Here is a 25095-nt window from a genome sequence, read left to right as displayed (position 1 = left end):
GCATTAGATTTTGTTACTCCTACCATGGGAAGAAAACTCCAGAAAACATCAGGCCTCACTCTACAAGGGCTACAGCCACTACCACAGCTTTTTTACGAGGAGTGGCTACCAAAGACATTTTAGAGGCTGCTACTTGGAGCTCCGTGCATACATTTGCCAAGCATTATAATTTACCTTTATACTCCAGATCCCGAGCAGGTTTTGCCACTGCTGTTTTGCAAGGGATCTTAACTACACCATAATCTTATTTCTCCTCCTCCCCCAGTTTGGCTATGGTATTCTACCCATTTGTAAGGACTGCAGATGCATCCTTAAAGGACATAGTACAGTTTTGTACCTACCATAAATGTAGATGTCCGATAGGCATGCATCTGCAGTCTTGATTACCCACCTCCTTCCCCTCTGTGGTACTCCTAGGGTATTTGCCCATCTTGTAGCTAGCTGGGGGTATCTATTATGGTGTATTTGTTTGTATATATGTACATACATGCTTATTTTTTGTTTGCTCTCTACTATTTGGAACCATTTGCATTTATCCAAATTTAGCCTTCCTAGAGGGCACCTGGCATCTGGGGCAAAAAACTCTGAGGAAAATGGCGTCGACTGATGCCTTTATACCCGAAGAACTGCCGCTATGACGTTGGGTGAAGTGCGACACCAGCCGAGGCCAGACCCAGACTTTGGAATCCGGCCGACCGAAGGGCTGCCTGACGACAGGACAACCCATTTGTAAGGACTGCAGATGCATGCCTATCGGACATCTACATTTATGGTAGGTACAAAACTGTACTTTTCTGCTCCTTAAAAGGGGAAGGAGTTTTATTGCAGAATGTTTCTGGTTTCCAGAAAAGGAGACCCATTCTGGATCTTTTCCAGCTCAACTACTTTTTGAAGGTTCCTTTCTTTTGAATGTTATCCCTTCAAACCTAGTTTCCTCTTCTGCCTTAGGCTTTCCTAGTTTCTGTGGCTCTCAAGGATGCCTATCTCTATATTCCTGTTTATCCCCTTTTCAGGAAATGTTTACATTTCTCTGTTCTTCCTTGGGGTTTCAGTTCTCTGCTTTGTCCTTTGGCTTCTCTACTGCCCCAAGGGTTTTCACCAAATGCCTCACTCCTGTGATTGCTGTTTGCAGGATGAGGGGAGTACAAAATTTTCCTTATTTGGACGGACACACTCATTCAGGTTTCCTCTCCAGTGACTTTGCTTCAGCATCTTCGCTATACAGTTTTTCTGCTGAAAAGCCTAGGGTTTACAGTGAATTTCCAAAGTCCTTTCTGACTCCCATCTCAGGATCATGTTATTCTCTGGTGCAAGCTGCAGACTATTCCTATGCTAGCTTCCGTACCTAGTCCCAAAGCTTTGAGTCTGATTGCTTTCTTTCAGTCCTTTCTCCCTCTAGTCTTCGTTACGACCAAGGAGATTGAGGGCTCTGGGATTCATGGCTTCCACCTTTCCTATGCTTCCTCTAGCCAGGCTTCACATGAGAAAGCTGCAGTGGTTCCTAAAGGCTTCAACATTCTCATCCTGTGGACTTTCCAGATGTTTTGCGTGTTTCAGTGTTGCAGTCATTACATTTGGGTAATCTGCTGGCAGGTTGCACTCAGTCGGCCTGAATTCCAAAGTCGTAGGTCCTGCGTCGGTTGCTGTCCTCTCTTCCATGATATCAGGTCGTCAGGGGTATAAAACATGCAGCCGATGCCATTTTCTTTAGTCTTTCTTGCCGCGCGGTAAATACCTCATAAGGATCTCCATTTATACTGTATTCCTTGCCTAGGCCCTAATTACAACGTGCCTGGCTGTTGATTTTGTGCTAGATTTAACCAACGCACTATTAAGCATAGGTATATTTTTGCATCAAAGTATTTTGGAAACCGATTTAACTACCCAGAAATGTTGGATAGCAATCTGACTACCGGAGTACATAAAAAACGTGAAGAAAAGGACAGAGAAAGGCAGTTGAGATCCAAAACCGATGACTAAGCTTCTCCTAAGCCAGTCGCCGGTACTCAGTGAGGCGCTTTCACAGCCCGGTACCCGCTACCTTCGAGTCGCACGCCTCTACCAACACCTATGTGGAGTCCGGCATGCTGCAAGATACTCAAGGTATTGGACCGACGGAGGTATCTCCCTCGGATGGGTCCGGAGCCGCTGAGCAGGCACCGGCTTCTGAGGGTCTATTCAGACCTCAACATTTGTATATCAAACCGACGACAGCTGCAAAACAAAAGACAAAAGCAACTTCTAAAACTAAAAAAATGATGCATGAGCCACATGCACAGACCTCTATGCCTAAAAAACAGATGATCAAAATGGCTGAAGACCTTATTACCTTGATCAGGGGTATCCATCCCCCTCCAGATAAGAGGCCTAGGCAAGACACTGATTATGAATCTTCAGATCAGGTTTCTATTTCTTCTGATTCCTCTTCTGATCAGGAATAATCTATTCCTCCCTATAAGGATTCTGATGCAGAGGCGTCTATACCATCTGCATCTCCTCCTGAGGATTATTCAGTTGGAGAAACCTTGCATACTTTGAGGGAGCATTTTCATTGGGAGAGTCAAGATTTCTCAGAATCTAAAAAGAGGCTCCGGGATTTCCTTCTCCCTCAGCACAGGCCTTTAGCCATTCCCCCTGTTTTAGACATTGTGGATGATGTGTTGTCGGAGTCGAGCTTGACCCCTGACTCCTTACCTCCAGCTCCCAGTAAGCCTGACAGATATTACAGGGTCCCTGACTCTCATAGATTTTTATTTAGAAACCCTGCTGCTGATCCTGAAACTATTTCACAGGGTCCAAAGGGAGTTAAGGCCTCAACAGCAAAAAATACTACCCCCTCTGACAGAGATTCATGGGCACTGGACAGATGGGGGAAAAAGATTTATACATCTGCAACCTTGGCAATCAAGGCCTTAAACTGTCAATTTCATATGCTTAAGTATCAATAACATGTTATGGGGTTGCTGAAACAGAAAATTATGTTGATTTCTGAATGTGCAGAAAATAAAGAATTGCAGGAATTATTGCATGCAGCTGAGCAGATTGGAAAGCAAACTTTGCAATGTGGTTTTGACTCCTTAGAGGCCTCCTGCAGGGCCGCAGTTACTGGATCTGTGATTAGGAGGCATGCTTGGCTAAAGGAACAAAATTTGACTGATCATGTTAAAGCTAAATTGCTAGATGCACCTTTATAGCATGATACCCTTTTTGGTATTAAGGCAGAAGAGGTTTTAAAGAAAATGAAAGACAAAGCTAAGTCTATGCAAACTGTTAAAGACTTCTCACAAGTGCAGCCACCAAGATTCAGTAGGCACTGGCCTACAAAAAATTGGTCTTTTCCTGTGTCAGACAGAGCTCAAAGGGGCAAATCCAGACGCCCTAAGGGTTCCAGATACCAGGCACAAAATTCATATTGGTCAAAACAATGGGGCGCTTCTACCTCCAAATCTGGAGGAGATAAAGCGCAAACCTACAGAAAACAGTCCCAATGACTTCCCACTGCCTACACCAAGCACTTATCTTTTGGCAACACCCTTAGGGGGAAAATTAGCACTTTTTGCTCAAAATTGGCAGTTAACAACCCAGGACAAGTGGGTACTAAACCCATTTCCACACTCTGCCAATGGCAAATGATTGGCCAGATCTGCCAAAAAATCAATGGGCAGAGGCACAGAAACAGGTTACGTCTCTCATGGATATGGGGGCCATTCAGCCAGTACCAGAACAGGGAAAAGGGCAAGGTTTTTACTCAAGACTGTTCTTGGTACCCAGAAAGGGCAAGGCCTTGCGGCCAATACTGGATTTATCGATTTTGAACACATACCTGGACATTCCAAAATTCAAAATGCTGACTTTGCAGCAGCTTCTGCCCATGCTGGGCAAGAATGCTTGGCTGGTGACATTAGACCTAAAAAAGGCATACCTGCATGTCCCAATAAGACAGTCGTGCAGAAGATACCTCATATTCAAGGCTGGCTTAATGCATTACTAATTCTCTGCACTGCCCTTTTGGCTTATCTACTGCGCCTAGGGTCTTTACAAAGTGCCTGGCTCCAGTAATTGCATTTTTGCAGACAAAGAAGTATACAAATATATCCTTACTTGGGCGACTGTCTCATTCAAGCAGAGAACAAGGACATTCTTCTTCGACACCTGGCATTTGTGAAAAGGCTTCTAACATGCCTAGGGTACACAATAAACAAAAATAAATCATAACTGGTACCCTCTCAAAAGATAACATTCCTGGGTGCAAGCTTGAATACAACTGCTCAGATGACTTTCCTCACGCCAGACAAGCAAAGGCAACTGACTACTTACTTCAAACTGATTGCAACAAAAACCCAGTTATCTGCAAGGCAAATTCTGCAGGCTTTGGGCTTCATGGCATCCTGCATCCTACTGATTCCATATGCAAGACTGCATATGAGGAAACTTCAATGGTACCTAAAAAGTTTATGGAGTCAACTTTCTCACAGTCTGGAAACAATGATCCCTGTCATTCCCTGCCTACAACAGGAGTTTCTATGGTGGGCAAAGGTATGTCACCAAAACATGGGACGGCCCTTCACTCTACACCCTGCCAGCCAAACCTTTACAACAGACACATCAGATTATGCATGGGGGGCCCACCTGGCAGGAAGATGCACTCAGGGCATGTGGACCCCAAAACAAATGCATCTACATATCAATCAGAAAGAGATGCTAGCTGTTCAAAATGCCCTAACAGCCTTCAAGGACTTGCTTCATCCAGGACAACTACTGATAAAGACGGACAACACCACGGTCATGTGGTATATAAACAAGCAAGGGGGCACACAGTCATACCCCCTTTGCAGATTAGCCATGGCACTGTGGGACACAGCTTTGACCAACCAAATACATCTTCAAGCTCAATTCCTTCCAGGAAAGCAAAATACTCTGGCAGACGATTTAAGCAGAAACCTTTTGGATCCTCACAATTGGAAACTAAATCCACAAGTCTTCAGCATGATAACAGAGAAATGGGGGAGCCCAGACATAGATCTATTTGCTTCTCCTCAAAATTATCAATTGAAAAGATTCTGCACAAGGACTTGTCACAGAAGATCACCACTGCCTGCATGGGACTTCAATTATGTGTTGGAAAAGTTCACCCTGCCTCCATTTGAACCAGCTGCTACCGCTGATATAAAGTTCTTATCATGGAAAACAGCTCTGCTACTAGCAATTACTTCAGCAAGAAGAGTTTGAGCTACAGGCCCTCATGGCTTTTGAGCCTTTTGTCATATTTTACCCAGACAAAGGTGTCTGAGGACAAATCCTACTTTTATGCGTAAGGTGGTTTCCAGTGTGGCTCTTAATCAAACAATTCATCTGCCAACCTTCTATCCAAATCCGCAGAACAAGGGGGAGAGTTCTGCATTCCTTGGACGTACACAGACAGCTAAGATTCTACTTGAGCAGGACTAAAGCTCTAAGAAAAACTGAGCAATTACTAGTGGCATATGCTGCAGGATCAGAAGGCAAGGCTATTTCAAAGCAGACCGTTTCAAAGTGGATAAGCCACTGCATCTGTTTCCGCTATTTACATCATGGTAAACCTGTGCCCAAGGGCATTAGGTCTCATTCCACCAGAGCTGCAGTTACTTCAGCAGCCTTTCTCAGGGGAGTACCAACCAAAGACATTCTAGAGGCTGCTACTTGGGAGATGTTCATCGTGTTACACTGCTGCAGTTATTACACTTGGGTTATCCTGCCGTCAGGCGGTTCCCCAGTCGGCCTGAGTTCCAAAGTCTTGGTCCGGCGTCGGTTGCTGTCGCCTCCTCCCTGACGTCAGTGCAACAGGGGTATATAAGATACAGCCGACACCATTTTCTTCAGTCTTTCTTGCCGCGCAGTGCCCGAAGAAAAAGCAGTTCGCAAGTGCCGGTCGGCCATCTCCTGAGATTTTCATTCCGAATCCAGAACCAAAGTCTTCAGCAATGCTAAGTACCCCGTTGGAGAAAATTTTTCTTGCCTCAAACCGATGTCAGTAAAAGTTAATAACTGTATTTCTTGTGGGAAGCAAATACCTCATAAGGATTTCCATTCTTATTGTATCCCATGCCTAGGCCCAGACCCGGACGGCACTGGTTGTCGGTTTTGTGCTACGTTTAACAAGCGCACTATTAAACGTTGGTTTGATTTTACCCGACATTATTTTGGTAGAAAATTAAATTATACCATGCCGTCGGATATTCCGACGACCGGAATACATAAATAGGGCAAAGACAAGGATAGGCATTAGAGGCCCAAAACTGACGACAAAGCCTCTTCTAGACCAGTTGCCGGTTCTCCGGTTTTCAGCGATGCGCCTTCGCAGCCCCTGATCACCGCTTCTGTAGAACCACAGGCTGCCTCTGACTCCCATGTGGAGATGGCTGGGCCTTCGGACGCACAAGTTATTCAGCCTACCGAAACTAACCCTTCAGAGGGATCCGGAGTAGCTGAGCTACCCGCAGCTACAGAGGGTGTTTTCAGACCTACTCAGTTAAGCATTAAACCCTCTGCAAAGTCTAAGCCACCTTTAACATCAAAGAAACAAATACAGCATTCTCCAGGACAGGCCTCCATGCCTAAGAAACAAATGCTCAAAATGGCCGAAGACCTAATCACTCTGATCAGGGGGCCCCATCCCCCTCCTTATAAAAGGCCTAGACAGGATGCAGACTATGATTCATCCGACCAGGTCTCCATCTCTTCAGATTCATCCTCAGACCTAGGATATTCTTTACCCCCTTATGAGGATTCTGATTCTGAGGAGTCAGTTCCATCAGCCTCTTTGCCTGAGGACTACTCCTTTGGGGAAACCTTGCATACCATGAGGGAGCATTTCCATTGGGAAGGCCAGGATTACTCAGAATCCAAGAAAAGGCTCAGAGACTTCCTTTTATTACCTCAACACAGACACCTTGCTATTCTGCCAGTGTTTGATATTGTGGATGATGTGTATACTGAATCCAGCTTAAATCCCGATTCCTTACCTCCAGCCCCAGTTAAACCTGACAGATACTACAGAGTCCCTGACTCACACAAATTTCTGTGTAAAAGCCCTGTTGCTGACCCTGAAATTATTTCTCAGGGACCCATAGGGGTTAAGGCCTCATCAGCCAAGAATCCAGTTCCCTCTGATTGAGATTCCAGAGCATTAGACAGATGGGGAAAGAAAGCATATACGTCTGCAACTTTAGCAATGAGAGCCTTAAATTGCCAGTTTCACATGCTAAAATGTCAGCAATTTTTGATGTCTCAGTTGAAACAAAAAATGCTTCCAGATTCAGATCCTCCTAAATTTAAAGAAATGCAGAATTTATTGCATGCAGCTGATCAAGTGGGAAAACATACTTTGCAATGCGATTTTGATTCTTTAGAGGCCTCCTGTAGAGCAGCAGTTACAGGCTCTGTCATTAGAAGACATGCTTGGTTAAAAGAACATACATTACCAGAACATGTTAAAGCAAAATTATTGGATGCAACTTTGCAGCAGGATGTGTTATTTGGAGTTAAGGCAGGAAGAGGTCTTAAAGAAGATGGAGGATAAGGCAAAATCTATGCAAACGGTGAAGGATTTCTTACAGGTTCAGCCTCTTCGATTTAGCAGAAATTGGCCAACTAAGAATTGGTCCTTTCCAGTTACAATACAGACCTCAAAGGGGCAGATACAGACACCCAAGAGGTAGAGGTCAACCACAAGGTCCTTACAGGCCTCGACAATGGGTTGCATCAGGCCAGAAAGAAGGGGAAGACAGGCCCCAACCATATAAAAAGCAGCCCCAATGACTTCCCACTACAGCTGCCAAACAGCTCTCTCTTGGCAGCCCCCTTGGGAGGAAAACTGGTACTTTTCTATCACAATTGGCATATGATCACCAAAGACAAATGGGTACTCAACATTATTTCTCAAGGTTACAGGTTCCACTTTCACACTCTGCCAAGGTTAAAAGTAATGCCAAATCTGCCACCAAATCAATGGGCAGTGGCTCAAAAACAAATTACAGCACTCATGGATATGAGAGCTATTCAAAAGGTACCACCACAAGAGCAAGGACAAGGATTCTACTCAAGACTCTTTCTGGTCCCCAGAAAGGACAAAGCCTGGAGGCCTGTCCTGGATCTTTCTTCTCTAAACACTTACCTGGATGTTCCGAAATTCAAAATGTTGACACTACAGCAGCTTCTTCCCATGCTGGGCAAGAAAGCTTGGCTTGTGACCTTGGACCTCAAGGAGGCATACCTGCATGTCCCTATCAGACAAAACTGCAGGAGATACCTCAGATTCATAGCTGGTTCAATGCACTGTTAATTCTCTGCACTGCCCTTTGGCTTATCTACTGCGCCCAGGGTCTTCACAAAGTGCCTGGCACCAGTAATTGCATTTTGCAGACAGAAAGGAATTCAAATTTATCCATACCTGGATGACTGCCTGATTCAAGCAGAGAGCAAGGACTTTCTTCTAAAGCATCTGGCGTTTGTAAAAAAATTATTAAGCTGCCTGGGGTACACAGTAAATGAAAAGTAATCAAAACTGGTGCCCTCACAAGAGGTAATATTCCTGGGTGCCAGCTTGAACACAACGGCCCAGATGGCTTATCTCACGCCAGACAAGCAAGGACAACTGACTCAATACTTTCAATTGATGGCAACAAAGACCCAACTTCCTGCAAGAAAAATTCTGCATGCCTTGGGTTACATGGCTTCTTGCATACTACTAATTCCATATGCCAGACTGCATATGAGGAAACTACAATGGTACCTAAAGAATGTATGGTCTCAACACTGTCAGAGGTTGAAAACAGTTATACCACTAATCTAATTCCTTGCCTTCAACAGGAGTTTAGATGGTGGGCTGAAGCTTGTCACCTCAACAAGGGACAGCCTTTTACTCAACCCACAGCCAGGCAAACACTGACAACAGATGCATTGGATTACGCCTGGGGAGCACACATTGCAGGCAAATGTATTCAGGGCAAGTGGCCCACAGAACAAAGGCATCTTCACATCAATCAAAAAGAGATGCTAGGTGTACAAAATGCCCTTATAGCTTTCAAGGATGTGCTGCATCCAGGACAACTACTACTAAAGACAGACAACACCACAGTTATGTGGTACATAAACAAGCAAGGGGACACTCACTCCTACCCCCTCTGCAGACAAGCCATGACCTTCTGGAACACAGTGCTCAACTATCAACTTCATCTGCAAGCACAATTCTTGCCAGGAGAGAAAAACACACTGGCAGATGACTTGAGCAGAAACATCATGGATCCCCACGAATGGGAACTGAATCCACAAATATTCAGATTGATAATACAGAAATGGTGGAGCCCGGACATAGATCTGTTTGCATCCCCAATGAACTGCCAGCTACAGAAATTCTGCACAAGGAGTTAACGTCCACAAGCATGGAAAGTGGATTCCCTCTCATTCAGCTGGAAAAAAACCTACAAGTATACGCTTTCTCACCACTACCTCTCCTGCCAAAGGTACTCAAAAAAGCCAGGCAAGAAGAGCCAAAGATGATCCTGATTGCACCAGACTGGACACACCAGCACTGGTACCCAATCTTAAAGAAGTTGGCACAAGGACCACCCTGGATTTTGCCTCAAATCCCACATCTGCTGACTCAGCACAACAATCAGATACTACACAGCCAGCTAAAGACCTTAAACCTAGCTGCATGGAAGATTCCTTAGTCAAGCAAGCAATGCCTCTCTCCAAAGCTGTTATGGATGTCATTCTGGAAGCCAGAAGGCCTAGTACCAGGAAAGCCTATTCGGATAAATGGAAGAGATTCTGTGCCTGGAACCAGGCTCACAGCCTTGACCCTCTTGTCCCAAACATTCCTCAGATACTACAGTATTTAACGGAGATGCTGGACAAAGGCCTCTCCTTCTCATCCATCAAGATCCACGCCTCTGCCATCTCTGCTCATTACAACACGAATCCACCAATTTTCTCTAATCCTTTGCTAAGACAGTACCTCAGAGGGGCTAAAAACATAAGACCGCCCCGTAGAGCACCTACTCCAACTTGGGACCTCAACTTTGTTTTGGAAAAATTAACTTTACCTCCTTTTGAGCCAGCTAACACAGCAGAATTAAAATATATTTCTTGGAAAACTGCTCTGCTCCTGGCAATAACATCAGCACGAAGAGTTTCAGAATTACAGGCACTAATGGCAGTGGAACCTTTCCTCATTTTCTACCAGGACAGGGTGTCTTTAAGAACTTAACCCTACGTTTATGCCAAAGGTGGTATCCAGTGTGGCTCTAAACCAAACTATTCACTTTTGCCAACTTTTTATCCAAAACCACAGAATAAAGGGGAGAGACTACTGCATTCTTTGGGCATTCACAGGCAGTTACTCTTCTACTTGGACAAAACCAAAGCTTTCAGGAAATCTGAGCAATTATTGGTAGCATATGCTGCAGGAGCACAGGGAAAAGCCATTTCAAAACAGACTATTTCAAAATAGGACATTGTATACGTTTCTGCTATACACACCATGGGAAACCTGTACCTAGCAGCATTAGATCTCACTCCGCCAGGGCAACAGCCACTTCAACTGCCTACCTCAGAGGAGTACCTACCAAGGATATTTTGGAAGCAGCAACTTGGAGTTCTGTGCATACCTTCACCAAGCATTACCATCTACCTCTATACTCTAAATCCAGAGCTGGCTTCGCCACTGCAGTGCTGCAGGGCCTTATAGCCACCCCTAATGCCTTATAGAACCAGCCACCCTACCTCAGCTTTCGGATTCTACTCAAGTGTAATGACTGCAGCAGTGTAACATGATGAACATAGTACAGTTTTGTACCTACCATAAATGTAGATGTTCGAGTGTATACACTGCTGCAGTCCAGATTACCCTCCGTCCTTCCCCTCTTACTTGCTGGAACGTACATATGTGTTCTACCCTTTGCTACCTATGGGGAGTATTTGCTGGTAGCTGAAAGTTGTTGTTTGCTTTTCTTATGTATGTTTTATTAGCAATTTGAATTGCCTATCTATTTGGGAGCACCTGACATCTGGGGCAAGAAAAACTGAAGAAAATGGCGTCGGCTGCATCTTATATACCCCTGTCGCACTGACGTCAGGGAGGAGGCGACAGCAACCGACGCCGGACCAAGACTTTGGAACTCAGGCCGACTGGGGAACCGCCTGACAGCAGGATAACCCAAGTGTAATGACTGCAGCATGTATACACTCTAACATCTACATTTATGGTAGGTACAAAACTGTACTTTCTGTTCACACCTTTACAAAGCATTATTATTTGCCTCTCTACTCTAAATCCAGGGCAGGCATTGCCACTGCAGTTCTGCAGGGCCTTATAACTGCTCCTAATGCTGTTTAACTCCAGCCTCCCAACCATAGCTTTGGGATTCTACCCAAATGCAATGACTGCAACAGCGAAACACGAAGAACATAGTACAGTTGTGTACACTTAACATAAATGTAGATGTTCGAGTGTATTCAGTGTTGCAGTCCAGGTTACCCTCCCGCCATCCCCCTGTCATTCTGGAGTTTCTTTCCTTCTCTATCTTCTACAACCTATGTGGTGTATTTGCTTGTAGATGAAGGTAAAGTTTATATTGATGCATATGTGTGTGTGTGTGTGTGTGTGTGTGTGTGTGTGTGTGTGTGTGTGTGTGTGTATATATATATATATATATATATATATATATATATTTTTTTTTTTTTTTTTTTTTGCTACCTTTTTGGGGGCACCTGACATTGGTGGCAAGAAAAACTAAAGAAAATGGTGTCTGCTGCATGTTTTATACCTCTGACGTCATGGAAGAGGAGACAGCAACCAACGCAGGACCCAAGACTTTGGAATTCTGGCCGACTGAGGGCAACCTGCCAGCAGATTACCCAAATGTAATGACTACAACAGTGAATACACTCGAACATCTACTTTTATGGTAAGTGTACACAACTGTACTTCTCCCATCCATGTCCACTGTCCAGCTGATTCTTTGGGTGATGGGGTTTTGATCCCCTTTAAACACCTTTTTTTCTGAAGGCATGCTTCGGGTTCTGCAGGAGGCCAGGAAACCCACAACCAGGAAATCTTATTTTTCCAAATAGAAGAGATTTTAGTTTGGCGTCTTGCTCATAACCTGGATCCACTTTCTTTGGAAGTTCTTTGGTTCTCTTATTTGTGTGAATTGCTCCATGCTGGGTTTGCATACTCTTCAGTTAAAGCCCACCTGTCAGCTATTTATGCTCATCTGCCTTTGAACTCCCCCTTTGGATAGTAGATTTGAGGTCAAACAATTCCTTAAAAACATCCTTCATAGTAAGCCTCCCAGGAAGCCTGTTCCTCTTTTCTGGGACCTTAATTTTGTTCTTGAAACATCGACTCATGTTGTTTTTGAGCTTGCAAATTCCATCTTCCTTCAGAGGGAAAATAAATCTGTATGTAGCTCTATTATGTAAAGTCTTACCATAACAGTAGAGGTCCTTCTCTTCAATGTTGCAGTATTCACTCTCTGCTCCCCTTTTCCTTTCTCTTTTTTCCCCTTCTGGATGCACATGCTCCTCTTTTTCCTTGGACTGTTCCTCCTGGAGCTCTACATTTCTGAGGTTTGGCTATCTGTATGTCATCTTTATGCTCAACGCCATGAGCAAGGGAGCATGTGTGTGATGTAGGATGTCTGTAACCGCTTAAGTCTTTGGTATACTGGCCAAACGTCGTGCTTGGCAGGGGATCCCTTTAGGAAAGAATACTGCAACAGTGAAGAGGAGAACATCTACTTTTATGGTAAGATTTTACACAACTGTACTTTCTTACTTATTGGGCTCTCCACTACTTCGAGTGTTTACATAAAATGTCTAGCTCTTATCATAGCCCATTGCAAGCTACAGGGTATCTACATTTTTCCATGCATAGACTATATGCTTATCTTTGCAGAGGCTTTTTTCCCCAAGTGTCAGGAATTTCTCACTTGGGTAGGAGATCTCTTGCTCAGGAATGCTCTTCTAAGAGAACCATTCAAAAGTCTCTTTTTACTCCACTCAACATTGTATTTCTGGGGCCTGTTAGACACCTCAGTACAAACCACTTTTCCTTCAGAGGGAAAATAGATCTATATCTACATCTATTCTACAAGTTTTCCACTGAGACTTCTGTCACTATGAGGGAAATACCTAAGGATTCTGGGTATCATGGCATCCAGTCTTCGCATGATGCTTCATGCAAGAATCTACATGAAAAAGAAACAGTGATAATCTGAAGTTCAGAATTTCTCTCTCTGTACCAGTGGTGCTTGACTGTTCTCCGTTTCTTTGAACTGTAGAGTGAAAAATTACATTACTTGCAGTTAATTTGTTGACATTTATTTCCTGGGATTATCCATATTTGCATTTGCCCCATTGTGTGAGGGAGAAAAGCTCAAAGTATAATTCAAGAAAAAAGGTACAAAAAAAGTAGAGAAGAAAAGTTGCAATGATTTTAAGCAGTTTGGCTGAATTAATGTAAACAACAACCCTATTAAAACATAAGCAGAGTTTTTTGTTAATTTTTTTATTTTTGTTAGAAAAGACAGTAGTATGTATCAATAGATCATGGATAAAATCTAATACATGGGAACATTACTGGTTCAGACAAAGTGGAAGGGAAAAAAGTTGTTTGCAAGAGCATGCTCTTGAAAAATGAAGTATGAGGAAAAAAGTATACAGGTAACGTGTTGGTGGAAGTGATTGTTATACAGCAATGTGCAGGTGGAGCAAGGTGGAGCAAGGTAAAGTGGGAAGTTTGAGAGGCAAGACTGTGGAAATAGTGTCAGCACAAAAAGTGGTTGGATCATGCATTAAATGTGGTAGATGCTGAAAAAGGTGGTCAGTAGCTAAGTGAGAGGGAGACTTGATAAGGTTGCGTCAGAAGACACAGGATTTTCATTGTGAAAAGAGACTCTAAGGTGCCAGTGTACTGGGAGATGCAAATTTGAAGTGAAAGGGAATGAAAGATGAAGGGAGAGAAAAAGCAAGGTAGTGAGCCAGAAAGTGTTGAAGGTGAGTGGGAGGGTGTAATAAAAAAATGGGGGGTTGGGGCAAGGAGAAGAATAGGAAGTGCTAAGGAAAGTAAGTGGCTCAGGGAGAATAATAATTAAAACAGGCTGTAGATATGTCAGTGAAGTGCCCTTAGATGAGTTGAGGGATGGCATAGCTTAGAATATATTGTGTGGATGGATTGGATTTTTTCTCTATCCAGGAGTTGCTAGAACAGTGTCTTGAATTATTTGAAACTGGATAAGATCCAAAAACTTTCCTGATTAGTTAAATGGTTTAAATATTGCACTAGAATGTGCTATATCTTTTTACAGACGAGTGAATGAGTGACATCGTGTGACATGGATCATACAGAGATAACATCTCCTGCTTCACCTCTTCACAAGACTGTAAACAGAAGCATAGCTAGGGCAGGGCAAGAGGGGAAGTTGCAATGGGTGCAAAGTTTTGGAAGGGTGCGAGCGACCATCAATGATCTTTTTTTTTTTTTTTTTGTGGGGTGCAGATGAGGTGGAACTGAAGAGAGAATGAAGTAAATGCAGGAATTAAAGGTGCTACAAATGGGAAGGCAGAAGTTAACTTCATAAGCCAGTGAAAGAATGAGAACTTGGAGGAAGCACAGAAAAGGGAGGATGAAAATATGCTTACATTAAAAGTGGCAGTACTTGAGAAGTATTGTAACAGTAACACATGCGCAGTCAAAGCCTTAGGTACAGCAGCATAATACAGAGAATGTTTGTAAAATAGACTAGAATCAAAGAATAGTACAAGGGCACACATGTATATTGGAACATTTCCGACAGTACTATGCATGCCTGTACAAGGATTAGGCTTTTCAGAGAACACAAGTCAGGTTATATGCAGGTTCTTACGAGCACTCATTCTTCCCAGTTTGTCAGTGTCAAAAGGTGTGGAGGTAATAGAAGAAGTTAACGAAGGCATACATAAGCAGACGACGGTTAAATCTCCAGGTGAGGGCAGGATTCTGTAGAGGTATAGAAATTAGGAGGAAATATAATACTGAAGATCAGAACAGAGTGACATAACAGGTGCTTCCCCTTGCAAGCAGAGAATAACTGTGGTAAGTCCTAAAGAAGACAGGGATCCATTGAAAGTCATTTCAAGTCATTCACTTTCCATTCTGAACCATGACGACATTTGTATATGCGCAAACAGTTTGGGTTTGATACTTTGGAAATTAATATTGCACAACACGTGTGGATTCGTGGGAAGTAGGAGTACATTTGATAGCATAATTAGGGCAGTCACTATGCCAGTAGTTAAAAAAAAGTAGCAATAATAACCTTAGGATGCGGAGAAGGTATTAGAGTTGAATGGCCATATTTTTAAGTGTTAGTGTATGGAGTTCCCGAATCATTTACATCAAAGTTACAAGCAATATATAAGGAACCAACTGACAGATTAAAATATTGGGAATGATTTAAGGTGTCTTAATACTATCAAGGAGCATATGACAAGAGTGCTTCCTATCACCACTGTTATTTGCATTGCGTCTTGAACACCTGGCAGCAAACATTAGGCAATCAGCACTGAGTGTGTTTCAAAGAGGAGTCTTGCAACTGAAAATAGCATTATACACTAATGATATATCAACACTGAGAAAGCCTAGGGAGAATCTAACATGTTTGAAGTGCTAGGTCATTTTGGGATCTGTTTCGATACAAGGTATATCAGGACAAATGCAGGGTGATGGGGATACATTTAACTGATCAACAAGGGTTATGGAATTCCTGACCATACATCTGTGGGGAGGATACTTTAAAAATATTTGTGGATCTGGCTGATAGCTAAACATGGAGTCACTAATTTTTTTGTATGAAAAGTTGAATAAGATGCTCTTTATCAGTGGCCGCATCTAGGTTTAGATCTAGACCAGAAAGTATAAGTGGTGTACTGGCACTTATTGCCACATTTGTTGTATTTAGGACAGTCTTTCTAGACAGTATTTTGGGTACCTCAGGATGATGAAAGATTGGATGTGAAATCTAGCAGCGTGGAAGAGAGGCTATAACTATAAACTGAGAGATGGTGCTGCGCCCAAAACAGCAGGTAGGATTCAGAGTTCTTCCCATTCCACTGTATTGCAAGACTATACAGGTGTCTAGCTAGGCTCTGTGTTACTTGTGAATCATACTGGAAGGATATGTTAAAAGAAAAATATGAATGGCTGGGTTATAATGACCAGATCAAATCAAGGGAAGCCCAAAAGATATGTCCTGTGGTATTGGATATAGCTACTAGGAAGATTGGATAGCTGTTTTAGGGGGATATGTTAAGGGAATGCAGGCAGGATCTGTTAGAGGTTCTGGGGGGGCAGGACACTGCTTAGGAGTAATAACAGATATCATCATGGAAATGCCTCCATGATATTTTTATGCCCCCACTAGGTTAGCAAGAATATTGCTCGCAACTGACAAAGGGATTTGAAGGTGTGAGGCCCAAGGTAAAAGATGATTGGAAGCGTATCTTTTTGGAAAAGGCTGAAGTTGCAGAGATTTAAATAGGACTTGGAGAAAATGGTGCAATGTGTAGAAAATAATGATAAAAACAGTATAAAAATAAAAATTCAGTTCTGCAAAGAAGTTCCAGCAAGGCCAAGAGTTCACTCTGGTGAATAAAGTGGTGCGTGTGCTGTAATGAACAATCTTGTTTGAGCCTGCTTCTTTGTAGAATGGAAATTCTATTATTGTAGTTTCTGAGCCGGTGTCTTGTTCTTTTTAACATTAATAATAAAACACTGACAATGAAGAGGTGGTACTTAAGGGTTGAAAATTGGGAATAATTGGAGTGGTGATAAATTTAATTTTGATAATTGTGCTTGGGCATAAGAAGTAATAATGACGAAGTAGAAAAGCATAGACCCCTCCCCAAAAAGAGTTCTAAAAATTGATGGAAGATTTAAGGAAGGTGGAAGAGGGGGTAGGAAGGATATAACAAGTAGGAGCATGTTGGCTGCTAGCTCCTGTCTGTGCAATCTAGGAAACTTGGCCCTTAATGAGACTTAGTTGAGGATAGTTTGAAGACCTCTGCTGTATGCTACTTAATACATATTTATAGGTGTATGTACAGTGATAGGAACCTTATGTATTCTAGCACAGGAATGGTAGATTTGTAAATAGTTTACAAAATATTTTAGACTGAAGCGCAATATTCATGTGGGGTTGGCTTCATGTGTGTATTGCTTTCAAGAGGGCAATAAGCAAAGTGATCCAATTTAAGTAATCTGGGAAACAAAGTGGGAGTAAACAAAAGAAATGTTAGCAAGTATAATATGGTAGCAGTTGGAATTGGTAGTGAATTTTGACTAATTACATTGTAAATACCAGGGACTTCCACGGTGGTGCAGCAGTAGCGTTGTTGCCTCACAGCAAGAGGTTCTCCCGTTCGATTCTCGGCTGGAGTGCGAGGAGTGCCTTCTGTGTGAAGTCTGCATGTCCTCCCCGCGGTTGGGTGGGCGTTCGAAAGATGTGCGTAAATGGGCGTGCCTTCGTTGAAGGTTGAACGTTGAGCTGGCAGTTCAGCATTCGTGAAAATCTACTGCCAATCATTAGCAGACCGGAGTTCCGCTGTAGCGACCCCTAACCGGGAAAAGCCAAAAGACAACAACAACATTGTAAATACCAGGACTTTACTGAAGTTGTTTATTGGTGATTATTTGGGTATTATACAAGGGGAAGTGATCCAGTCTCTGGTGTAAACTTGCAAGTGCACTATGCATCAGGACTGCACAATGCATTTATAAGAATCGGACATTTAGTCAAAATCATTTGTTTAAAAATGACTGCTTCAGAAAGGTGGCAGTTTGAGATGGCTGGTTAATTTCTTCTGTATGTAATTTAGTTTTTATTTTAACAGCAAGCTAATTAGGTGGCTTTATTTTTAACTGCACATTATATATACTTTTTCTGAAAAATTTGTGCAGAAGAGAAGAAAAGACAACTTGTTGAGTCGACTTTTGTACACTTGTTTGAGACCTTAGAGTGTTCAGGTCAGCTTGGAAGAAATTTGATTAGCATTGTGTAATTGGAAACCTTAAGGCATTTACCAGACTGTTTACCACATAGGACGAAGCAGAATTTAGGTCAGGACTTGGTCTTGACCACAGGAGGCACCTAGGTTTGTTCCTCTGTGCACAACAATACTTTGTCACTTTGGAGCATTGCAAGATAATGTGTTCTGGGACTATAAATGATGTTTCAGTTGTAAAATCAGGACTTTAGGGTATAGTTATGAAAGAGTTAGTTGAGCAACTTTGTTTGACTAATGGTTGTGCATATTATCATGTTTAATAAGCTTTTTTTGTAATGAAGACAGTGCTTCTCATGCCCCCCCAACACACACATACACGCACGCGCGCACACACACACACTGTTAATTGGCTGTTGCACAATGACATTAAGGAGAAATTCCCCCGTAAAGCAGCAAGCAACTTTGATAACAGTTTTTTTGGGGTTTTTTGTTTTGTTTTTTTTTTTGGAGGGGGGGGGTTCCAAAAAACTGCATGTCACTGTCAGTCATGTATTGGTTTACAAAACCAGTGTTTAGGGTGGAAGAAGACAAAAGCAATAATGTTCCCTAATTTTTGTGGGCTGTGTTTTATGTTGAGATAATAATTATGGCAATATAGTGCATCTTCATGCTCTTGAGAAGATGTCTTTTAGTATGTTGGATATCCCTCCTTGGTTTGGCTATATTATCTCTTTATCTTTTGTTGTATAAGAGTGGTAAGGATGCATTTTTCTTTTTTGCCCCCCCTTAGAGGCTTGTTGTAGCACAGGTCTAGTTGCATTCTTTGAAAATAACTGCTGAAGAGGCAGAGCTTTTCTTGTTGCTCACTGGAAACAGAGCTGCGGGACTACTACCCATCACAGGAGACGTTTGTTCACACCCCACACACATGGACACCTATACACTTGTGAGCAATTTTAAGGAATATTTGTTCAGGTACATTGTGTTTTTGTGGTGTGGGGGCACCTGGTACAAACCCACACTGACACAGGGATAAAGTGCATCTTTTACATGGAAGGGTGTCCGGGGCAGCAGCTGCACTGACTGCTTGTACGTACCACTGTCCCTTTGCAGCCAAGATTTGGCATCTGTAGGAGTCATACTAGATCAGTAAGTTCTGTTGGAATATACACATACAACTGCTTACACTCTGCTAGTCGTTTACAATTTTTGCAGTATATTGTGTCATAGATGTACTAGAATGGAGTACTTGCAAAAGTTTGTTTTGTTGTGTATAGCAATTTATATACAGTTCTATAACATCAGTAAGAAAAATTGTCTTTTTCTGTGCAGTATGCTATTCTGATGACAATGGTCCTGTCAGTGTTTATCAAGTACGTCCTGCACTCCATTGACCTTCAGAGTGAGAATCCATGGGATAACAAAGCTGTCTACATGTTGTATACAGAGCTGCTGACAGGTAAAATACATTGGGAAATTGAATAGGATGCCAAACCCACTGGAGACAAAAGGGTGAAGAAACTGTAGGTGGAAACATTAGCGGAGGGAGGGGAGTTTGTGACAGCCCTGTGATCTTTTTCTTTGCATCACTTTGGTATTTGGACTTTGCTAGTGAGTCCATCACTTCTGTGTAAGGTGTAAACAGAGACACTGCTTTAATCTGCAGCTGATTTGCCTGTATTCATACATTTGTATTTGTATATAGTTTAGAAACAGTAACTTTTTATGATTTAGTTGAATGTACAAAACTTCAATGAAATACAGAAAATATTTTGACTAATATGTCAAGGGGAGACATTATAACAGGAAATCACTGTAATTTGGGTTGTATTCCACCTCCATTATCTTCATCCCAGTCAGTTTTATCAGTAGTCTCTGTGAAGGCTTATACTTTCCCCATGCCAACATTTTTTGAACCTTAGTATGTGTTTGAGGCACTTCTTACAACCAATGTTACTGGATGCATTTGTCTGTTCTTACCACTTTGGGATTCACATTCAGTGTTGGTGTCTAGTTATTTTATTTGCGTAGTAGCTTGCAGTCCTTTATTGCTGTTTATTTCTTCAAAGATCATTTACTATACCAGTAAACCCTGAACTGTGATTATGGTTGGCTTTTATCAGTCTTTTTCCCCACAAGTTTGTGTTTTAAGAAGGCTTTTTTAAATGTATTAACTTGATATTGCAGATGACACTAAGTTACAGAAAGAATTGAGAGAGAAAAGGACAACTTGTATATCCTGTCAAGGGAAATTTGTTAAAGGAGGTCGCCAAAGAAGTGAAAAAAATTAGTATATCAAAGGGATGGTACTCTGACTCCCATAAGAAAGTGACTTGTTCACTTTCTGCAGTAGCATAGTTCTTACCAGCCTTGGCGCTGCCAGACGTCAATACATTAGTGCCACCTTTGTTGGTATCTACAGCGGTGTTCTGTTGAAACAGTGTCTGGTTGAGGTTTTACCATTGAAGTAGTCCAGTGCTTCACCATAATTTATAACCTTTGTGCATTTGATTCATCTCATTTAATTCATTCCTCCTTTCACAATTTTTAAGTGCCCAAGAAACCAGGGATTTAAAGCTTATATATCTCAGACTGCCTTCAGTCCATATGTAGAAAACTGAAAAGTGAACCTTCACAGCTAGTGATAAAGGATGGTGGGTAAAAGAAAAGGAAGAAAATCTTTCCCTCCCCCATTTAGATATGTGGGTTTTTACAGAGTCATTGTCCTTCTGCTTAGGATTCTTATAGGACAAATTATTCCATTCTGTCCTCAGGGTCTCATCCCAAATACTTCCTGTATGAATTACTTAAGTTATAGAGGTGAATTCTTTGTGGCATGCAAGATGCCCCTCTTCACCTGAAAAGAGATGCAGAGAAAGTGTGTTTTCCTGATGCTCAGTGTACTATTCCTCCATTTCATTAAGGATATTTTTAAAAGCCAGCAGTCTCCAGGTTCAGTGTCTGCTAACTTAACACTGTTAGACAGAGTTTGTTTAAAAGTAAGTGAGATTTTGCTATTATTTCTTTATCCACATCTAGTCAAAAGGGAAAAGCTGTACCATTACCAACCTTACCCTGTTAATAGGGTTTTGGATAAATATGGAGAAAAGTTGATGCATCTTGTGTAGTAATTCATAGAGAAATTAATTGTTACTACAACTGAAAGAGAAATGTATACACTGAAATGTGCTTATGATGCTTTTGCTGACAATTCAAGGGCTGTCGTGTGTGTTGTCCCAGAAAGACTTTGATAGCTCAGAACTGAAGCTTATAGTGAAGTTACAAGATGGAGATTGTTATATGTACTGTGAATTTTTATTTCTGTTTTGACAAACCACAGATGATGATACAGAGTGCCTTGAACAAAGATGCAAAACAAGAACTCCAGTTAAAGATGCATATATACCTCTTACTCCTCAGTACCACAGAACTTCAGTTCCTGATTTTTCAGCAATAAAACAATTTAAAGGAAAATTTAAAATAAAATAAAAATAAAACACCATCGGTAACTTTAGATGTCTTTCCATGTCACTGAAGTATCCTGTATATAAGGGATCTCCTGCCAAGCATAGCCCAATGTCCGGACAGTATACAAAAGCCTTTAGATTTTATCGGCACCGTACATAATGCATATGCTCCCCACATAAAGTGTAGGGCATAAAGGTGATGTATGGATTGCAAACACTCAGAACTTTGCCATCAGTCTGAATGCCATTGTCAAACACCAGTCTGAATGTCATTCTGCCGTGCTGGTTACAAGCTGTCTTCATATAAGTGTCTTGTTGAGGATGTCCTTCAAGGATGCATCTGCAGTCATAACAAATGGGTTGTCCTGTCGTCAGGCAGCCCTTCGGTCGGCCGGATTCCAAAGTCTGGGTCCGGCTTCGGCTGATGTCGCACTTCACCCGACGTCATCTCTGCTGGTCTTCGGGTATAAAGGCATCAGCCGACGCCATTTTCCTCAGTCTTTCTTGCTGCGCGGCGCCCAAAGCAGAAGCTGTTCGCAAGTGCCGGTCGGTCAGATCCAGAGATTACTACTACCGAATACTACTTCGAAGACTTCTAAAAAGCTAAGTACCCCGTTGGGGACTCTTTCTTGCCTCAGCCGATGTCAGAAAAAGTCAATAACTGTTTAACTTGTGGGAAACAAATACCTCATAAAGATTTCCACTCTTACTGCCTGCCTTGCTTAGGCCCAGACCACGACGTAGCAGCCTGTTTGGCCTGTGCTTCCTTCAACCGACGAACGCTTAGGCGTCGGTCGGAGTTTGCCGAACAGTTTTTCGGCTCAGATTTTGCGTACATTATGCCGTCGGATCCTCCAACTACCCAAATTGTTAAAAAACGCAAAGAAAAAGACCGACACTCGCGGTCCACGGTTTCGGACGAAACCACGGTTAAGCAAGCCGCGAGTGTCTCGGTTTCGGCCGAAACCGGTCAATCTTCAGCCGAATCCATGACTACTACTGAGGCTCCTGCTACCTTAGTTGAATCGGCCTCAGAAGTTTTGCCTACTACTGTGGTTCCTAGTGATTTATCAGACACCATTCCTTTGGATGTCTCTACCCCAGCACGTGGTGCTGCTAGGCCTCCTGCAGCCATGTCTATTAAGGCCTTTGCCAGGGCTAAAGCAGCCAAAACTGTTAAATCAGTGCCTGTTAAGCCCCCCTCACACAGGCCCACTTCTAGTTCACAAATGCTTACTCTGGCAGAGGATTTAATATCCTTAATTAGGGGATCCCAATCTCACCCAGACAGGGCCTCTCAGCCCCAGAAAAGAGACCTAGAGCAGAGCCCCGAGCCAGTGTCCTCTGATGATTCTTCGGATGACTCAGACATTACAGATCAGCCAGAGGCTCCTTTTTCTACCTATGAAGATTCCGATGCTGAGGAATCCATTCCATCTGCCTCTCCACCAGAGGAATTTTCCTTTGGGGAAACCTTACATGCCATGAGAGAACAATTCCAATGGCAGGGACAAGATTTCTCAGATTCCAGAAAAAGGCTTAGGACATTTCTGCACTTACCACAACATAGGCCCTTAGCTATACCTCCAGTACTGCCTGTTGTGGATGATGCATTTAATGATGTTTGCACTGCTCCTGATACTTTACCTCCAGCCCCTGTCAAACCGGATAGATTTTACAGGGTGACAGACACTCATCACCACCTATACAAGGCCCCACTTGCAGATCCTGAGACTATATCCCAGGGGCCTAAGGCAGTAGCCTCGACCTCAGCAAAAAACCCTATTCCTTCTGAAAGGGAATCCAGGTCCTTAGAGAGATGGGGGAAAAAAGTTTACACCTCTGCTACTCTCTCAGCTAGAGCTTTAAACTGTCAGTTTCATATGATCCAATACCAAGAGTTTATGCTTGATCAGTTAACTAAGAAGCTGTCCACTGATGACTCCTTAGATAAGAAATATGTTTTAGAAATGGTGAATAACATTCAGCAGGTTAGTAACCATTCTTTAAAATGTGGCTATGATGCACTGGAGGCTTCATTTAGATCAGCCATGACTGGCACAGTGATAAGAAGGCATGCATGGTTGAAAGAACAGGTCTTGCTGGATCATGTTAAAGCAAAGCTGTTAGATGCTCCTATGGATAAGGCCAGTCTATTTGGTACACCTGCTCAGCAAGTAATGAAGAAAATGGAAGAGAAGGCAAAATCTGTACAAACAGTTAAGGATTTCTTACAGGTTCAGCCCCAAGGTTTAGCAGGAACTGGCCTGCCAAAAATTGGTCCTTTCCAGACTCCTCAAAATCTCAAAGAGGCAGGAATAGACGCTCTAGAGGCAGAAATCAATCCAGAGGAGGTGCCTACAGAGGGCGACAGTGGCAAGGCAATAACCGAGGCACAGACACAACCACTGCCACTGCAACAGGACAATCACAGTGACTTGGCTCTGACACCGCCTACCAGGGAGCAAATAACAGCACCTTTAGGCGGAAAGTTAGCCTTATTTTGCAAAAATTGGCACTATATCACAAAAGACCAGTGGATTCTGCAAACCATAGACCAAGGCTACAGGTTCCACTTCCACACCTTACCAGTAAAAGAGGAATGCCAAACCTACCTCCAAATCAAAAAACAGAAGCTCTAAAGCAGATAGCGCAATTAACAAAGATAAGAGCCGTGGAAAGAGTACCAATAACAGAACAGGGCAAAGGATTCTACTCCAGACTCTTCCTAGTACCAAGAAAAGAGAAAAGTTGGAGACCTATTCTCGACCTGTCCGTCTTAAACACATACATCATTGTCCCAAAATTCAAAATGCTGACCCTACAGCAACTTCTTCCCATGCTGGGCAAGGAGTGTTGGCTGGTAACTCTAGATCTCAAGGAGGCATACCTGCACGTCCCCATACGACTAAATTGCAGAAGATACCTCAGATTTCTTGCAGGATCAGAGCATTATCAATTCTCAGCATTGCCCTTTGGCTTATCTACTGCCCAGAGTATTCACAAAATGCCTGGCATCAGTAATCGCTCACTGCAGGCTACAGGGAATCCAAATTTATCCATACCTGGACGACTGCCTGTTACAAGCGGACAACAAAAGCAAGCTGACAACAGATTTACAAAGAGTCATTTGCTTACTACAAGCCCTGGGATACACAGTCAATTTACAAAAGTCAAGACTGATACCATCCCAAACAAGAACATTCTTGGGTGCGGAATTGGACACAGCAAAACAAATGGCATTCCTAACTGCAGAAAAACAAAAACAACTCCCTCTTTACTTCTTGGCATTAACAAAGCAGAACAAACTAACAGCAAGAAAAGTACTGCAGGCCTTGGGCTTCATGGCATCATGCATAATCTTGGTCCCACATGCCAGACTGCATATGAGAAAGCTACAGTGGTACCTAAAGAATTTATGGTCTCAACACAGGCACAGCTTAGAAACTGAAATCCCACTAATCCCATGCCTGAAACAGGAGTTCCTATGGTGGGCTCAAGCATGCCAGTCAAACCCAGGCTCGCCCTTCCACAGCTCTCAAGCAAGCCAAACCATCACAACGGACGCCTCAGACCTATGCTGGGGGGTGCACATGTTGGA

General features: G+C 42.7%; 1 protein-coding gene across 3 annotated transcripts in view; it reads left to right on the top strand.

Annotated features, from left to right (window-relative positions):
* SYVN1 (synoviolin 1) overlaps positions 1-25095 on the top strand; it is a 1102750-nt gene that overhangs the window by 504356 nt on the left and 573299 nt on the right. For all 3 annotated transcript variants that reach the window (XM_044075840.1, XM_044075842.1, XM_044075841.1), the window contains exon 7: positions 19360-19486. In XM_044075840.1, the coding sequence (XP_043931775.1) occupies positions 19360-19486 (127 nt within the window). The remainder of the gene's footprint in view (positions 1-19359; positions 19487-25095) is intronic.

Source organism: Protopterus annectens, chromosome 6.part1 (genome assembly GCF_019279795.1).
Source record: "Protopterus annectens isolate FY-2018-M chromosome 6.part1, PAN1.0, whole genome shotgun sequence".
Taxonomy (NCBI): domain Eukaryota; kingdom Metazoa; phylum Chordata; order Ceratodontiformes; family Protopteridae; genus Protopterus; species Protopterus annectens.
This window is presented reverse-complemented; position numbering and strand designations above follow the sequence as displayed.